We start from the raw sequence: 18,001 nt of genomic DNA, 5'->3' as shown, positions 1-18,001 counted from the left end.
TTAAAATAATCTTGATTTTTTGATTGTGAAAAAAATTTTCGCCCAAATTCTACTAAAGACAAAAATATTTTGTTTATTTAAATTTTTGTTTAGATTTTATTTAAATGTTATTGGGTTTTTAACTGTTTTAAGTGTCAGTGAACTTTTAGATTTGTAAGATCTACTTTTAACAGGATGCAGGGTGTTTTTGTTTTGTTATTTATAATTTTCGTTATTTTTAAAGGCATCTCTAATATTGATAAATATGATCATGTATAACGTGTTGCCTACCTTGCAGGGCGCTACCATACTCGGTGAAAATGTATTGCCTAACAACCCGTTCTTAATAAAATTTTCTTTGTTCTATTCTCAGAGGAACAAATCCAAATATTTTGCTTGTTTTCTCCAAAAACTGAATAAATTAAAACAAAAATTTATTTTTGAAATTTTAATTGTGGATATTGTTAACTCTTACATAAAATTCATAATATTGACCAACTGCCTATATGATTAAAAAAAGTTAATATCTGATGATTGTATCCTAGGTTTTTTAGGACTTTTTATAAAAAATTTTTTTCATACAATTAAAAATACAAATGTTTCCCATATGGTGCCGACTTAATTGGACAACCTGTATATTAGTACATATTTACAAAGGGATAGTTTTTTATAAAAATAATGAATATAAACTCCCATCATTCATGATTAATCTTCTTTTTTCAATGAAAAAGAAAAAACAGAAAGTTTATTTCCAGCAATTAATATGACAAAATATTTTCAAACTCAGCGAACGGACTATATCACTCTGTATCTTTAGATTTATGTGTGATTCTAACCTTTAAATGATACTATAATTATAGCATCTTAAAATAAGTAATACAAGGACAGGAAGTAGTATAAGAGGGAGTATCTATATAATAAACGAAAGAAATATTTCAAAAGATAACTTGGAGGTATAGTAATGTCTCGGAACGATGTAAAAATGACCTTAACCAATTTTAAGTAAATAAAATTTCCAATGCAATAACTAAAACTTCATCGTCATCATCAATCTGTATGCATCCACTGCTGGGCATAGGTCTTCCTCAGCTCTGTCTTGTGCGACTTGCATCCAGTTATTGCTAATACGCTTCAGGTCGTCAGTCCATCTAGTTGGTGGGCGTCCTCTGCTCCGTATTGCTTCTTGTCTTGGTCTCTACTGGACAATACGTTTTATCCATCTGTTGTCTGATAATCTGGCGACGTGTCCTGCCCAATTATGTTTTAGCAACGCGACTTTTTTGATGGCGTCTGTTGTTTTTGTTCTACGACGTATTTCTTTGTTTGGGATTCGGTCCCTCAGAGAGACACCCAACATCTGGCGCCCCATAGCCCTCTGAGTCACGCGAATCTTATTAACTACCTTTTTTGTGAGTGTTAATGTTTCCGCTCCATAAGTGAGTAGGTAACACACATTGGTCAAAGATTATCCTTTTGAGGCATATCGGTAGATCCGATGTAAATACATAGTTTAATTTACCAAACGCTGCCCAAGCTAATCCTATGCGACGTGGGAGCTCAGATGTCTGGTTTTCTCTGCCCAACCCAATTTCATGACCTAAGTACTTATACGTTGTAGTCTGCACAATATCCCTTACATCAACAGCAATATTTCGATTTAGCACCAGATTAGTCATTATTTTCGTCTTGTTCATATTAATTTTTAGTCCGACCTCCAAGGAAGCGTGATATAAGTTTTCAAACATTATTATTACATCCCTACGATCGGCTATAAGGACGATGTCGTCTGCAAATCTCAAGTGACTGACCTTCTCTCCATTTATGTTGATACCATGCTCGTTCAGATGTGCCTTCTTAAAAGTATGTTCTAAAAACGTCGTAAATAGCTTTGGAAAGACGGTGCCTCTTTACCGTACTCCTCGCTGTATACAGAATTCATTTGTTTCTTGTTCAGATAGTCTTACGCTAGCTGTGGCACTTTGGTAGATATATTTGATTATGTTAGTGTAGCGATGGTCGATTCGGCATTCTGTCGATGCTTTCAAGATTTTCTGATAGCTTATGGTATCGAATGCTTTCTCGTAGTCGACAAGTGCCAATGGGTTGTTGTATTCTGCAGACTTCTCTATCAGGTTCTTTATCACTAGTAAGTGGTCGTTAGTGCTGCATCTCGATCTAAATCTAGCTTGTTCTCTAGGCTGATAGAAGTCTAATTTAACATCCAGTCTTTTTTTGATAATTTTTGTGAAAAGTTTATATATGTGCGAATGTAAAACTGATAGGACGGTAGTTTTTAAGATCTGTTATGTCTCCTTGCTTGTGTGATAAAATAAAGACTGCATTGTTCCATTAAAAAGGAGTTTTCCTTTGTAAATGCATTCGGTGAAAAGCTTGGCCGATAGTTTTATTTCTACCTAGTTTGATCGCTTCCATCACTACTCCGTCATTGCCAGGGGATTTGTTATTTTTCATTTCTAAGAGTACCGTTTTGATTTCGTATGGAGTTAGTTCTGGAATTAATTCTAATCCCTGGTTTGTGATTTTGGGCAGGGGCTGATCTTGATTTTCGTCGGTGCTCTCATACATTTCGCGATAAAAGGAGTCGACAACCTCAAGGATTTTGGTTTTATTAGTAGTAATGTTTCCATCTTTGTTTTTTTTGTACATATTTTTGCTGCCACTATGTTGTTCCTATTTCGCCTCAAAACTTTTAAACTTTTGTTTTCTTGAATTATTTTAGTTATTTCTGTTTATTGTCTATTGTTTTCTCTTACGTCTTGGATTGGCCGATGGATGTCTTTATTTAATTTCTTCATTGTTGTGTAGTTGGAGCCGTATTTTTCCGTCAGCTGTCTTCTTTTACCTAGCTCTTTCATATTTTGGCTTAGTTTTTCTTTATGGGTCACAGCCTCGGGCAGAACTAAAACTTACTTATTATATATTGCAAAGAGAGGTGTGTATACATTCTATGACCAATATTTTTGTGACACTGTGTACTTGACAGATCAAGATCATTTAAAAATTAACCATTATCACTGAAAAAATATAATTTTTATAGTAATTGTCAAATTTTTCGCACAAAGTATATATAAAATTATCAGTCTTTATAAATTAGTATTATTTGTGATTTACCGTTTTAGATGTTACCACTTTTCCTTCATTAGATCTAATTACCAAACATCTTACCACTTTTTTATTTCTCAATTAATTGTTCTTAAGGCAAAACACTCCAGCGTTCTGCACAGAAGTGCAAAAAAAATGAAAATAAAAGAAAAAAACCTACATGAAATACATGTCAACCAAGACACAACAAGCATACGACAATTATACGACAATAAAAAACGAAACATATGCTCTTGTAAGAAGAATAAAAAATGATCACTAAGAATGTAAATTTTATAAAGAATATTTTATTCACCGTTAAACACTTTCAAAAAGTTTTGATCAGTGTTCCCCGAAAAGTGCTTCATTTTTTGGTTATATCAAGTTGAAATATTCGATGTGGAATTTGACAAATCGACACCTAAACTCCAAAACCGCTCAACTGAAAATCTTCAAATTTTACAGTAGGGACAAAAACTGTTTATAGCAGTAAATTGACGAAGAATTAATTTAAAAAAAATTTTTTGTTTTATTAAGTTACAACGTTTCCACGCAATTTGATATAATATTGTTTTTGCAGAGAGAGAGAGAGAGAGAGAGAGAGAGAGAGAGAGAGTTTTTGAACTTAAACCCTGAAACCCAGATTTTCAGTTGAGGGGTTTTGGAGTTTAGGTATCGAAATAAGAATCTACTATTAACGAGCTACAACTCATAAAAATCCCCAGGTCCAAATGAGATGTATCTAATGCTTCTACAAAATGAGAAAGTTATGTATAGTATTACAGGCTAGCCTAGGACTGGGGTACATATTAAAAGCATGAAGGCACATAAGAGCGGCTTCACACACACCCGGTCGCCGGTTACTCGGCACCGTTTACACGGTTTGGCGAGATTTCACACTTAAACAGTTTTGTGGTCCGTACCGAAATGTAAGTCGATGTTCACCATGAATCGAAAACACATCGTTGCCATGATAATTCTCTATCGGCGTATAAAGAGAAGAAAGAGAACTAGAAATGTGTGGATTCATCCCATTAATATGAAAAGGAAAGAGTTTGGTGTATTTTATACTTTTTTCTTGGAACTGCGAGAAGATGAGAACAAATTTTTTAATTACTTTAGGATGACAATATCCACATTTGTGGAACTACATCATCGGTTAAAGGATTCTCTTCAGAAGCAAAACACATTTATGAGAGAATGCATTAACCCAATGCAAATGTTGGCAGTTACAATTAGGTAAGTAAAAACACATTCGAATTTATTATTGTTTATTATAATATGGTGTTGACAATGTGAATGATATTTAACATTAAATGAAATCAATTGAATCTAATGAAATTTGGGAATCACTAAACTGTGACTGGGGTGATGCTATTGTTGAAAGAGGGGACCGCTGCGACTGGTAAGAAGTGGATGGTATTAATGGTGGGAACTGAGTGGTTTGTATTTGTAGCACATCAGGGCATACATGTTGCAATGTATTATATGATCGGTTTGTTGTAATATCTGATGTTGTTCAGTGTTGATCAGTGGACAGTTGTCTAGGAAGCATCTGCTTCTTCTTCTTAACATGCCATACACCAAAGTGCGTAGGCGACTATCTCATTACTAGAATTCTGTTCTTGGCGGCGTGACACAGCTCGCCTGTATTGTGTATTCCTGTCCATTCTTTAATATTCCTTCTTCTTCTTCTTAAAGTGCCCTCTCCTCAATGGAGGTTGGCTACTACAATTTTAAAATCTTCTCTATCTTCAGCTGTTCTTATTAGCTGTTCAAAATTTAGCCCTGTCCATTGTCGGATGTTTCTGAGCCACGATAGTCTTTTCCTTCCTAGGCATCTCTTTCCCTCGATTTTTCCTTTCACTATAAGTTGGGCATATTGGTACTTATTATTTCTCAGTATGTGGCCTAGGTATGATGTTTTTCTAACTTTTACTGTGTTAAAAAGTTCTCTTTCCTTGCCTATTCTATGCAGCACTTCTTCGTTTGAGGTATGCGATGTCCATGAAATTTTAAGCATTCTCCGGTAGATCCACATTTCAAAGGCCTCCAATTTATTTACGGTTGATGTTTTTAGAGTCCACGTTTCAACTGCATATAGAAGAGTCGACCAGACGTAGCATTTTGATAAACGTAGTCGAATTTCGAGTTTTATTCGAGAATCACAAAGCAGTTTTTTTTATTTTTTCGAAAGATTTTCTGGCCTGTTCTATTCTCGATCTTATTTCTAGATCAGGATTTAGGCTGCTATCGATCCAACATCCCAGGTACTTAAATCTATTGACCTGTTCTAAAATTATATTAATTATTTATTATTAATTATTAAATATATTAATTAAAATATTCCTTAACCAGGATAATTGTTTGCGGCCGACTACTCTCCTACCTTCGATCTTCCCTTGTAGGATTAACTGTGGTATTTCATATTTTGCTCCTCTCAATATGTGCCCAAGGTAACCAATCTTGCGTTTTTTAATTAATTCAAAGAGTTCTCTTTCCACGCCGGCTCTCTTAAGGACGTCATCGTTTCGAACTCTATCCACCCAAGGTATGCGCATCATTCTTCTCAATGACCACATTTCAAATGCTTCAAGTTTGTTGATAGATGTTTTTTTCAAAGTCCACGTTTCCATGCCATAAAGCAAGATGGACCATATGTAGCACTTGACCATTCTGTAGCGTATTTCGAAATTTAGGTTTTGATTACATAGGAGCGGTCTGAATTTCACAAAAGCTTGTCTTGCCATTTGTATTCGGGTTTTTATCTCTTGTTGTGGATCCGATTGGTCATTGATTGTGGTGCCAAGGTATTTAAAAGTTTTCACGCGTTTTATGCGATCGTCACCTATGCATATTATCGGGTTTTCTGGAGGGTTTCTGCTAATGACCATATATTTCGTTTTCAAAATGTTGATTTTGAGGCCATATTTTTTACCTATGCTATTCACCCTATCAAGTAATAACTGCTGATCTTCCAAATTATCAGTTATAATCACTGTGTCGTCCGCATAGCGTAGGTTGCTAATTGGTATGCCGTTCACCTTAATGCCTAATTCCGTGTCTTCTAATGCTTCCGCAAATATATTTTCAACATATAAATTAAAAAGCATCGGAGAGAGTATGCAGCCTTGGCGGACACCTTTCCGGATTTCAGGTGCATCAGGAAAGCATCTGCTGTAGTTGTTTAATTGTTTGTAATGTTTTCAGTACTCCCATCTGAAATTCCAATATCTCAAATTCATTGAAACTTTGTAACGAAAAAATTATACCAGCAAAAAAGAACATGTGACGATCAGGTTTCTCCTTAAGAGCTTTAATCATTTGTAATTCACCAGGGTCTGCTTTACGTTTTCTTTCTGTTAGCGTTTTGGAAAATTTGTAAGCATGTGGAGTAGTTACATTGGCAGCGGTATTTTCTTTACAAATGTTGCTGTCGCTGAAACTAGAGACAGATGTTGCTGCTTCTGATACTTCTGATAGTCCAGTGTTAGTTAAACTATCTTCTGTTTGGCGTTCCTCAAATACCTTTTTTAATTGTAACTGCTCGTTATAAATATACTTTTTTTACTGCCCCAGCTCCCGATCTTATTTTTTTAACAAGATTTTTGAAGCATATCACGGATATTTCCCCATGTTCATCACCTGTTTACCTGCAACAACAAAAAACCTGGTTATTACTACTATAAATATTTAGTAAAATTTACTGTTTTTTGCAGATATCTCGCCAGTGGCTGTACTTTCACGGATCTACACTACAGTTGTCGACTTGGTATTTCCACCAGAAGCAGCTTTGTTAAAAAGATATGCAATAACATATGGTTAATTATGCGTTCTGAGTGTATTCCCGAACCACAGAAACAAGACTGGCTCAGAATTTCCGAAGGATTTCAAAACAGAGCAAATTCTCCATACTGTTTAGGAGCAGTTGATGGAAAGCACATTCGAATTATTAATCCGATAGGTTCAATGTACTTCAATTATAAAGTGTACTCTTCAATAGTTTTAATGGCTGTAGCAGATTCCAATTATCGTTTTATCTACGTAGATAGTGGAAGTTGCGGAAAAGATTGCGATTCGAATATATTTAAGACCTATTCCTTATGGAAATCCATAAAAGACAAGGAACTAGAAATTCCTGAAGAAACATGTCTACCAGGATCAATGAGGCCTAAAGTACCCTATGTCTTTATTGCAGACGAAGCATTTGCACTTGATAGACATCTTCTTAGACCTTACGGTTTACATAACTTAACGACCAAGAAAAACGTTTTTAATTATAGTCTCTCTAGAGCCCGAAGATATGTGGAGTATACTTTTGGGATATTAAGTAATAAGTGGCGAATTTTTCATCGACCTATCAACTTGAATCCTAATTATGCTGTCGATATTGTGAATGCTTGTGTTGTGTTACATAACTTTGTTCGCGATAGAGACGGATATGAATCAGAGAATACTTTAACCATCACGGGGCTTGAAGATATTCCTAGAGCAGAAACTGTACGTGGGAGTATTAACGCAAATAACATAAGAAATATTGTAAGTGATTATTTTCTGACACCTATTGGATCTGTAAAATGGCAGATGACCAAAATTTCTTGTTAGTATATAAGTAATATACACATACCTATATGTTTTTACTTTCGTATTTAATTAAGCAATAATAAAGAAATATCCACACAAACTTACCGAACTTAGTCTTGTCATCAGATTCTAACTCCTCAAAGTTATTCTTCAGTTCCCTACAAATTTCTTGCCAAGCACTTCTGGTTTCATTTCTGTCTTTATATGTTTCGCTTATCTTGTCCCATATTACAGGTCTTCCATGCACCAAACTTATTAAATGCTCTGTATCAATTTCCACATCAGCCATTTTTCATGAGTTAATCACAACAAAAATTCCTTCTACTTTCTAAAAAGTCTAATAACCTTCTACTTTCAAGGAAGTCGTGTACTCTATTACACGGATTTTTGGCAAAGAATGCATAGATATAAACGCCCACATTTAATTTGATATCCCACTAAACCCTATTCATTCTACAAATTCCCAATCGTCAACATAACCACGTGTAAGCCAAACAGGGTCGTACTGATGTACGACCTATGTATCATATGATTTTTAAAAATATTTACTTTTGAAACTGTTAGTGTAAGAATTTCTTGAAATTTAATCATTATATCACAATTAAACTAAACTCTAAAAAATAACACGACCAGTAAATAACTATAACATAAATATAACACAATATAATTAACTTAAAAATCAACACGATACAATTTGAATTTAAAATGATGGCAAGTTAGGATCTGTAACATGAGAATATGTCTCGCTTACGGTAATAAATTAATTTTTATAGCCTCTTGACGAATGAGACGGCGAATATCAACACGTGCTCATGTTTACTGATGGGAATTTGGTAAACGAATATACTTTACGTCTCGGTCGCCGTGTATACGTCAACGTTTGTCCGGGCTTACTAGGGCTTATAGTGGGTATGCCCGGCGACATCACGGTTCCCGGTTACCGTTTAAACGAGCACGGTATGTGTGGAAGCATCGATTAATATGTACACTCTTTACCCTTGTACACGGTGCCGTGTAACCGGCGACCGGGTATGTGAGAAGCCGCGCTAAGGATAGCTTTTATAACCAAGCCAGGCAAAACTAGACACTGAAGCCAATAACTTTGATGTCATTTATACTGAAGACTCTAGAAAAACTGCTCGATAGGGACAGTTTATTGGTTGAAGGCCGATACATCTGGGCCAGTATGCGTATAGAGTAGGATTATCTCCAGAACTGGTATTGCATACCGTACACAGGGTGGAGTATGTCGTGGAAAACCAAGAGGTGATGCTGAGTGCATTTCTCGACATAGAAAGAGCGTTCGACAATACCTACTAGGAAGTAATCACAATAGATGAATAAATGAAACAAGATGCAGATATATCCGCATGCTGAGAAGACTGTCACAGTCAGATATATAATGCAACAGGTTTCCGACTGCAGTTACAGAATGGGCTTTAAATGTAGGGCTTAACATAGGCCCCCAGAAGTCCAAAATCATGAAATTTTTCGGAGGGAGGTATTAAGAAGGATTATGTCCTCTAAGCCTGAATGGTACAAATCTAAATCTAATAAGTGGAGTAAAGTAACTTAGGGTAATTTTAAGATTGCAGCATACTTGTAATTAGCAGATATAGAAGGAATAATCAAGAGAGCGGTAACTACGTTAATGGTAGCAAGACGCACTCATGGAAAAATGTGAGATTTAAAACCGAACATGGTATATTGGATTTATAACATGGTGATAAAACTAAAAATTATATATACAATAATGGTATAGTGGACCGAGGTATATCAAGATAGTACCATCCTCAAATTAAGCAAAGTGCAAAACCCTGCTTGCTTTGGAATCACAGGGGCTCTAAGGATCACACCAACAACAGCTATGGGGGCCCTACCGGACCTCCCTCCTCTGCAAATCTTAAGGGAGAAGACGATAATAGGATATTATAAACTACGAGAAAATCTGAGTAGCTAATGGGTAATAATAAGGATAACAAATGGATGATAATGCTGACCATATGGTACCCAGATAGAGGCTTAAAGTAGAGATCTGCCCACGAGAATATACGTCTCTATTGCAGGCAGAAATTTATGCAATTTTGCATTGTGCAAGAGAAATTAATATGATGGCTTTAGAAATGAAGCGGATCAATATATTCACAGATATTCAAGCTGCTATTTGGGTCTTAGAAGACCTGAGCTGGAATCTAGGCTAAATGCCGAGAAGAACTCGACAGACTGGCGGAATGTAGTAGTATCACACTGGTATAAGTTTCGAGTTATTGGGGAATTTACGGCAATGAAAGAGCTGACGAACTTAACAGAAAAGGATCAGTTATAAAATACTTCGGCCAGCCATAAGAGTGCCAAAAAATCTCCGTATATTGGCGGCATGTAATATTATCACACATAAGTTTCAAGTCATTGGGTAATGTACGGCAATGAAAGAGCTGACGAACTTGACAGAAGAGGATCAGTTATAAAATACTTCGGCCAGCCATAGGAGTACCAAAAAATTTCCATATATTGGGCGAAAATGCGCTAATAGGGCTAAAACACTGCGGAAAATATGCAGAAATCAGCTCAGAGTCATAACAGACTTCCTTACTGGACATGCGTCAGTCAAGGAACACCTACACACAATGGAGTTGTTTCATGGATACTTTAGCTGCAGACTCTGTAGCAAAGAACCTAAAACAGGCCACCATATCTTGAGTGACTACGAGCATTTTTTTAAGACTATTAAGTGACTAAAAACATATAACACGCAACTACTAGACATGTACATAGGGTACACAGGGTAATACAGGGTTCCAAAATCCTGGAATGAGGGCATCATGAATAATTACTAGAATATGTAAATGGAAAAAAACTACTTCTCTAGTTATTATTCCTTCTGACGTATTATCCAGCTTGGCGAAACCTCGAATTCGCCCAAAATAATCATATACTCGTTTACTGGAGTGTCGTTAATCATCGTCTGCAGGTTTACAAAAAAAATCCTCTCTGATACATGATTCTCTATTATGTTCCGAAGCGTATATTAACTTTTTTGACGTGACAACGTCTTAAATTAGGTTGTGGCTCGGAGTCACTCATGAAAAAGTGTAACGCCCGCTCACGTCTGTTACGATGAGTCACCGAACGAGAGAGAGGCCCGCCGGACCGGCGAATGCCTTGCGTCTCTCTCCCACTCAAACATGATCGGTCCGCTGCGCGCGCAGCACTAGAGAATTAGGCGCGTTGAATCGGTGCATGCTTGTGTCTCTGTCTTTCTCGAGCGTTCTTGGCGTTATAAAACCGAGAAAGCGTCATAATACAAGTTCACACGTGTGGTTAAAGTATCGTCAGCTGTGTCTGTAGTGAAAATGTGGAGTGCTTAGATTCGTCATTTACAACTACAACAATAAAGGTAAATAATTGTACACTAATATTTCATTATCGTAAACTATGATTGATTAATTGTTAGATTGACACAAAAGTTGAGAAACTGAGTTTATAGGTTATGTCATACTATTGACAAATGTTGATAGTGTTAAGTAAATTATTAGTTTAAATCACGCTGCAATCAATCGTAATTCAGTCGATTGAGAAGAAACAGCGCGTATTGCTAGTCAAACATTTAAAATAACAAATTATAACCTCTAACCTGTCAAAACATAAATAAGAAATTCTTATTTTCATTCAATTCCTTGTTCCTATTGTGCAATTAATTAATATTCATATCAATAAATATTCTACCGAGAAAAAGACGTTGTCACGTAAAATCTTCGCCCGTAAAACCGACTTTACAGGCAACCGATTTTTTTTCATCCTAGTTTCATTTTGATTCCAATAATCCTTTCTGAGTTGTAATTGCACTCTTCTACCTGATTAATTATTTCTATTGATTAATATAGCGACCAAAGAGGACCAAAATGGAGAAGAGCCGCAGGAAGATCTAGAAGAGAAAGAATTACCAACGAACGCATTAGAGAAATAATGGGAATCAAACGAACAATCACAGATGACCTAACAACAAAACAACTTATCTGGTTCGGACACATACAATGAATGGACGAACAACGAATGCCAAAAGAAATACTAAAGTGGCAACCAGAAGGAAAGAGAAAACGAGGTAGACCGAGAAAAAGTTGGAGCGAAGGAATAAATAAAGAACTGAGAGAGAGGGCCTTAGAAGAAGATCTATGGAACAACCGCTCTAAGTGGCGATTGGAAGTCGGAAAACGGCGGAGAACGTTATAAACCGACAAGTAGTAGTAGTAGTAATATAGCGACTCCTTCTCTTGTTTCTTTTGGTACGCCGCTGCATACCATCAGGTAGTTGTCTAACATTGTTTGGCCTTTTCACCTTTTTCTTGGGTAGCACGTATGTTTGTTTGTGCATCAGTGAGTTCATGTTCTCTTAATATTGTTCTGAAGCTATTTTCTTGTGGCATTTCAAAGTAATTACTATTTAAATGGGAATAAGCCACAATTAAAGGTTAAAGTACGTTTATTGACGTTTCAATTTCCACTTCGGAAATCGGAAAGAACGAACATAAAATAAACGTTTTGTTTTGCAACTTCATTTTTTATTTGCGCCCAAACCATTTCTATAGGGTTCAAGTCTGGATGATATGGCGGGAGTTTTAAAACAACATGTCCACATTCTTGCAGCACTTTGTCAAATTTATATTAAATATAATCTTGTTTGTGTCGTTTGATGATTTCATACAATTGCGGGAATGGTATTTCTAATGAACTGTTTGTCATATTCCCTCAAGCTTTTCTTTTAGCAAGTGTTGTAGCTGGAAATGTTAGTGTATTATTTGACTCTGCATTTGTTAACATACTTGCTTGTTGAATGATCCTTTCTACTGTACGTAAAGATACTCCAGTAGCTTCACTCACTCACTCACTCACTCACTCAGTTTAATACTGGTTCGATTATATTCAGGAAATAGTATTTGCATATATTTAAATACATAATTTGCATATATTCCTTTGGATTCTGGTATCAATCTGATCTGTTTACTCGTACTATACTTAACCATCTCCATTCTACAAAATAGTTCTAATACGCGTGGTAGCACCTTTCTTGTTGAGACTCGACAACATAATGAGACTAAATTACGAACTCGTTTGAAATCCAGTGACTAGAAATTCTATGAAATAATTCTTATCAGTTCTTTGTATGTCCTTAACGAGTCGGTAAGCAGTCATTAATAATGACCTTAGATCGTTACCTCGGAGGTAAAGGACACTATGTCCATTTTCTTACTTTTCAGGAGAGCAGTCTTAAAATTTTTTAAATTTGTAATCAGTAAATACTCAAATGTTTCTTATATTTAACCAAGATTAATATATTATTATTGTGGTGTGTATAATCGTTTTTCATTCCATAAAGTGTTATATACCTGAGGTTTACCGTTCATTATTTAAATTTTTTTTAAAAATGTGTAGTTGGACATAGTGTTGTTTACCTCTAACAACTTTTTTAAATAATGTGGCATTGCATGTTGAGGTCTTTACGAAATAAACAATACAAACACATTAAACAGCCTATACTATTATTTTATAAGAGGTAAATATTATAATGTTATAATAATTAAGTAAAATTATAGACGACAAGTTTCAAAATTGTTAAAGCTGCTCCATATTATCTTCATCTTCTTGTGGGTAATCGTTTATGGCTACATGACAAACTGACGGAACAAAAGGCAGTGGTGCAATTAAGTCATTGTACTTTTGTTTTGTGATTGGTAATGGGATTATTGAGACTTGATTTAATTGGGCTGGAAACGTTACTTGCTGTCTTCGATACCTCATGAAGTCCACTTCATACATATTTTGATTATTAAAATCGGTCTTATAAAAGAACTTTCCAATGTGTTCTTGTTGGACTTGTAGGAAAACACATGTTGACAGTAGAACAGGGTCTTTATTAACATTTTTTTTTCTACTTACAAAAGGAGGATTAGATGACAATTTCTTATAGAACAGCGTTTTGAAGTTTTTGAAATCTGCAGGTTCCATATTGTGCACTGTGTATTTACCTGATGTTTGCCTAACTAGTTGTTGCCAGTCCCATGGTGTTATAATGGCCAAATTGGAGAGTTTCTTTCTTTTTCTTTCGATTAAAGCATGAACAGTGTCTGCTTACATATGTGTGTGCCCTTTCAGTAAAAACTTTTGAGTGATCGTCTTTATTTGCAGTATCCAAAAATAGCACATTATAATACTTATATTTTTATTTTGTCCATAGCAGTTATCGGTCCAAAGAGCGATGTCCTCTACTTGACTACCTGGAATTATATTGTCAGTCAAAATTGACGAGGCAAGGTCCCACATTATACATTGTACAGAAGAATCACTGGCATCATGTAATGTAAAATTTAATGTCCAAAGCTTCCTTTTGTAGAAACTAATACAATTGTTTGTTAGTGGTGAAGGCAAACATTTTTGCAAATCACCAGATAGTACTTTGTATTTTGGTGACTCTTTAGCTATTATAAAGTCTAATTGTTTTAAGTTATACCGAGTTTTAGATTCAATTAGGTGAGCATCATGATCAGCCTGTACAATGGTTAGTTCATCTACAGTAAGATTATTTTTTAATTGAGCGGTGAATGTACTGCATCTATCGCAAATGTCTCTTTCGGGCAGTTTAAACGACAACTTGAAGTCTTTATTAAAAATATCTGCGTACAACCACTTTTTTGCTCTGAGCTTTGGATCTACATGTCTTTCATTTACTTCATCAATGTACAGTTGATACATCTTTTCTATTGTAAGTTCTGTGCCCAGATAATCTCTCTTACTCCTTTCTCTGGAATAATGACTCTCGTATTTTGGGAATGATTTAATATGTTGATGTATACTATTTATGGTTTCGGTAGGAGTTTTATTGGTTGGCGTGTGTCTACCTCTTTGATCAGCTTTTATTAAACCTCCTGGCTCAATTTTTTTCAACATATTTATCACTACATACTAAATTAGATATATAAAGTGTGTTTAAAAACATAACCTTGCACACCTTCAATAGCTGATTGTTCACTGTAAAATGGTAGTGTAGTGTATTATTTTTAGATTTGGTAGAATTTAGATCTTTTTTTCTTGATCGAAGAGTAGGTTGGATGTCGATATATGAGAAGATAAATTGCTTTTTAAGATCTGAAACGTTTGTCTCAGTCCAGTATGAGTTAAAAATTTTTTGTCTTTCGTATTCTGGCAATCTTTCAGGGCATTTCATGCGACACATGCAAGGAGACTTTAACATTTTTGCAGGCATGTCTTTGCCTCTTTTACTGAGATACTCTTTCCCACCAGCTATTTTTCGTTTGCGAACATTACAGGCCCAATTTTGTTTATTTACTACAAGTTTTTTACCTTTTTGTTTGCACTTAATTATATTTTGTACCTTTCTTTTAACACTTTTCTCTTCTTCTAAAATAACTTCATTATGTTCATTGAAATTGCCTGCATCATTGCTTAGGGATAAATCGTCCTGAAGATTTTTTTTTATTGCCCCACTAATCGTAGGAGTAATAATAGCTTTCTCTGTTACCTTTGTTTTCGCTGGTTTACTTATACGTCTCATATCATTGTCGTCCGATTCTGAGCTTTCACCACTTAGAGGCTCATAGATTTTATCAATATCCGAATTTTCATCTCCAAACAAATTATCATTTTCGTCCACTTCTTTCTTATAACGAATATATTATATCAAACCAGCTAAAAGAAGGACTTGAATCGTGTTTTATTATAATTTTTGAAAATATTTTAATTTAAAAATAATGTTAAAAAATAAAAAATTTAGACATGACTTTAAATTATTATGTTTAATTTCAAATCGAGAGCTGTCATTCGTTTCTCGTAAAGTGTAGCACAAAACTGTATTGAGTTGTGGCATATTAGAATAAATAAAACACACTGGAAAAATCAAAAATTTTGAAATTAATACAAAATGAATAACTTTTACAGTGAACAAGTGTGGAATTTAAATGTATTATAATTCGAAACTGCTGAAATAATAGTATTTTGTCATATCTCCATTATTAAAAAATTCTTCAAACATTTTGGACATTAACTCAACCGTCTCTCTGGTTATTAAATTTATTAGATACCATTTTTTGTTGTTAATAATAAAAATAATATTTATCTAAACACATTTTTGAACGTTATTTTTTTTATTTAGATTTAGTGCAATTCCGTTATCTGTGATGGCAACAATGAATTGTTTTATGAACCATTGTCTCCAGTTTGAACCAGAGATATGTAAGAAAGGCTCTTTTATATATCTCTGGTCTGAACACTGGTTTACATTGGGAAAAAAAAGTGTACAATTTTTATATGAAGGGAAGTGTACAAGGGTACATAACACTATGTCCGGATGGTAAATGACGGTGCACACATATAGTAGAGGTAAACAACACCAAGTCCACATGGTGTTGTTTACCTCTGACTGGAAGTGGACTTGGTGTTTATTAAAAAGTCGGTAACTTGCCATAAAATTGTCTCTGGACATAGTATGGTTTACCTATGTGTAGAGCCAGAAAAGTTATATTCAAAAGTGCAATAATGTAAATTTCGATAAAAATGGACATAGTGCCCTTTACCTCCGGGGTACACAGATATAATTACGGTTTTAAGGTAACTGATACTAAATTAGAAATTAACTTTTACCAAACTTTATAGAGTATCAATTATTAAAGATGGCAATGTAACAAACAAAAAGTTTCGTATCTATAAAACAATCTGTGTACAATTAAACTCCATTTATTATTTAAGTAATAATTTTGTAATTAATGCGATTTTAAATAATTTAATTTGTTTAATATTGCAACGCCACTGTGATATTCTATTGTCTGTGCAATTAACTATTTCGTGGAAGGGCTCGCCACTCGAATTGAAATAAGCTGTACTCTATAGATCAAATCACAAGGATAAAACCAGGAGATTTGGAAGAGGCAATCATTAGGGTATTTATAGAAAAAAGGTTGAAAGATATCTCAAATATGATAGGTCTATATGGGGTCCATTTATAACGAAAGTAGCAAGTCGTAAAGAATCCTATAGTTGGAAAAATATATGTGCTAAAAAAAACTCAAAGACATAAAATAATTTTATTTATTTAAATATCGTTAACAATAATTTCATTTAGGGACAGTTATCTTAATTTAATAATGACTATAATTTAATGAGTTTACAAAAATTGTTAATTAATTCGAAGCAATCTCACTGATAGGTACACCATTATCGAGGTTTATATACATGTTTCGAAATTTTTTGTTGATCCAACCACTGATTAATCAGATCAAATACAGCATATAAACTCGGATAACAATGTTCCTTTACAAATCACTAGCCGTGAAAGCCTACACTCCTTCACAATCACTGATACAAATAACGCCGTAGTTATACCTATAAAACTTAATGGTACGTAGAAAACAGTTAATAACAATCACGAAATTTTAAAACGTAACAGTGAGAACAGTTCATAAAGTAGATAATTCTGTAAAAAGCTCATCTACTAAATAGATATGTAAAAAGTTAAATTAAAATCAGCTAATTTTGTTTGTTCGAAATTTAAGTTGGACTAGTACTACTCGGAGATTGGGATTGGCATTTTCCCTTTACACTATTGTAAATAGCTTCGAGTTGGGGTTGTACGTAACCTAACAAAGGTCTGTCTGCGGGATCTGCCGCCCAGCACTGTTCCATGAGGCTCCAGCATTCTTCCTCAAAATTCGGCAAAAATTCAGGACGAATTCCTACAACAAAAGATCCATTAAAGCATAATATTATTACAACAAAATTATTCAATGTCTGTTGGTCTACTGTTTATTAAATTTATACTTTATTATTTTGTATATTCTTGAATAAATCATTTTTAGTAATGTTTGAGGCAGTGAAAGAAAAAGTGGTGTAAATCACTTTTTTCTACAAGTTTAGTTAAGTACATACAATTCATGTTGTACATGTTCCAAATGATTAATTTGAATAATGGTGCAAGTCTTAACTCCTCTAACTAGCTCATAGATAGCAGAACGATCTTGACTGTCAAGAATAACTTCTGATTTGGCAGTGGAAATAGTGGTGCAAGTCAGACAGACCACTTTTTCTCTCTTCAAGCTGGATAAAAAAGCCTTAACTGATATTAGTTAATCTAGAATTTTGGATTTTGGGAAGGAGCAAATAGTGGTAAGTAAACATTTTTATAGTATTATTTTTTCCGTGTACGAAATCGGAGATAACCTTAAAATTAAATACCGGTACTAAATTTCTAACAAGATATTTTTATTATTGTAACTCAAAACAAAAGTTGTGTGGACCAATTCCATGAACAAATTTGCTTATTGTGTTTTAT

At 34.5% G+C, this 18,001-nt stretch overlaps 2 protein-coding genes across 2 annotated transcripts in view; one reads left to right on the top strand and one right to left on the bottom strand.

Annotated features, from left to right (window-relative positions):
• The first annotated feature begins 4,019 nt into the window (after positions 1–4,019).
• On the top strand, positions 4,020–7,686 carry LOC140451747 (uncharacterized). Its single transcript, XM_072545593.1, has 2 exons — positions 4,020–4,320; positions 6,801–7,686. Exons 1-2 carry the CDS (start codon positions 4,028–4,030, stop codon positions 7,684–7,686), a joined length of 1,179 nt encoding a protein of 392 aa, XP_072401694.1. The 5' UTR covers positions 4,020–4,027.
• Positions 7,687–16,743: 9,057 nt separating this feature from the next.
• Positions 16,744–18,001, bottom strand: part of LOC140452251 (dual serine/threonine and tyrosine protein kinase-like) — a 115,726-nt gene continuing 114,468 nt past the window's right edge. Inside the window, exon 11 of the mRNA XM_072546390.1 lies at positions 16,744–17,405. Coding sequence (XP_072402491.1) covers positions 17,221–17,405 — 185 coding nt within the window. The 3' untranslated portion in view covers positions 16,744–17,220. The remainder of the gene's footprint in view (positions 17,406–18,001) is intronic.

This window comes from Diabrotica undecimpunctata, chromosome 10, assembly GCF_040954645.1.
Source record: "Diabrotica undecimpunctata isolate CICGRU chromosome 10, icDiaUnde3, whole genome shotgun sequence".
Classification (NCBI taxonomy): domain Eukaryota; kingdom Metazoa; phylum Arthropoda; class Insecta; order Coleoptera; family Chrysomelidae; genus Diabrotica; species Diabrotica undecimpunctata.
This window is presented reverse-complemented; position numbering and strand designations above follow the sequence as displayed.

What these genes read in the sequence shown, in the direction of transcription:
- LOC140451747 (XM_072545593.1), top strand. Translation starts at nt 4,028, where the DNA reads ATGAATCGAAAACACATCGTTGCCATGATAATTCTCTATCGGCGTATA. An exon ending in ATGTTGGCAGTTACAATTAG is followed by an intron (nt 4,321 to 6,800) that starts GTAAGTAAAAAC and finishes TGTTTTTTGCAG; the next exon opens with ATATCTCGCCAGTGGCTGTA.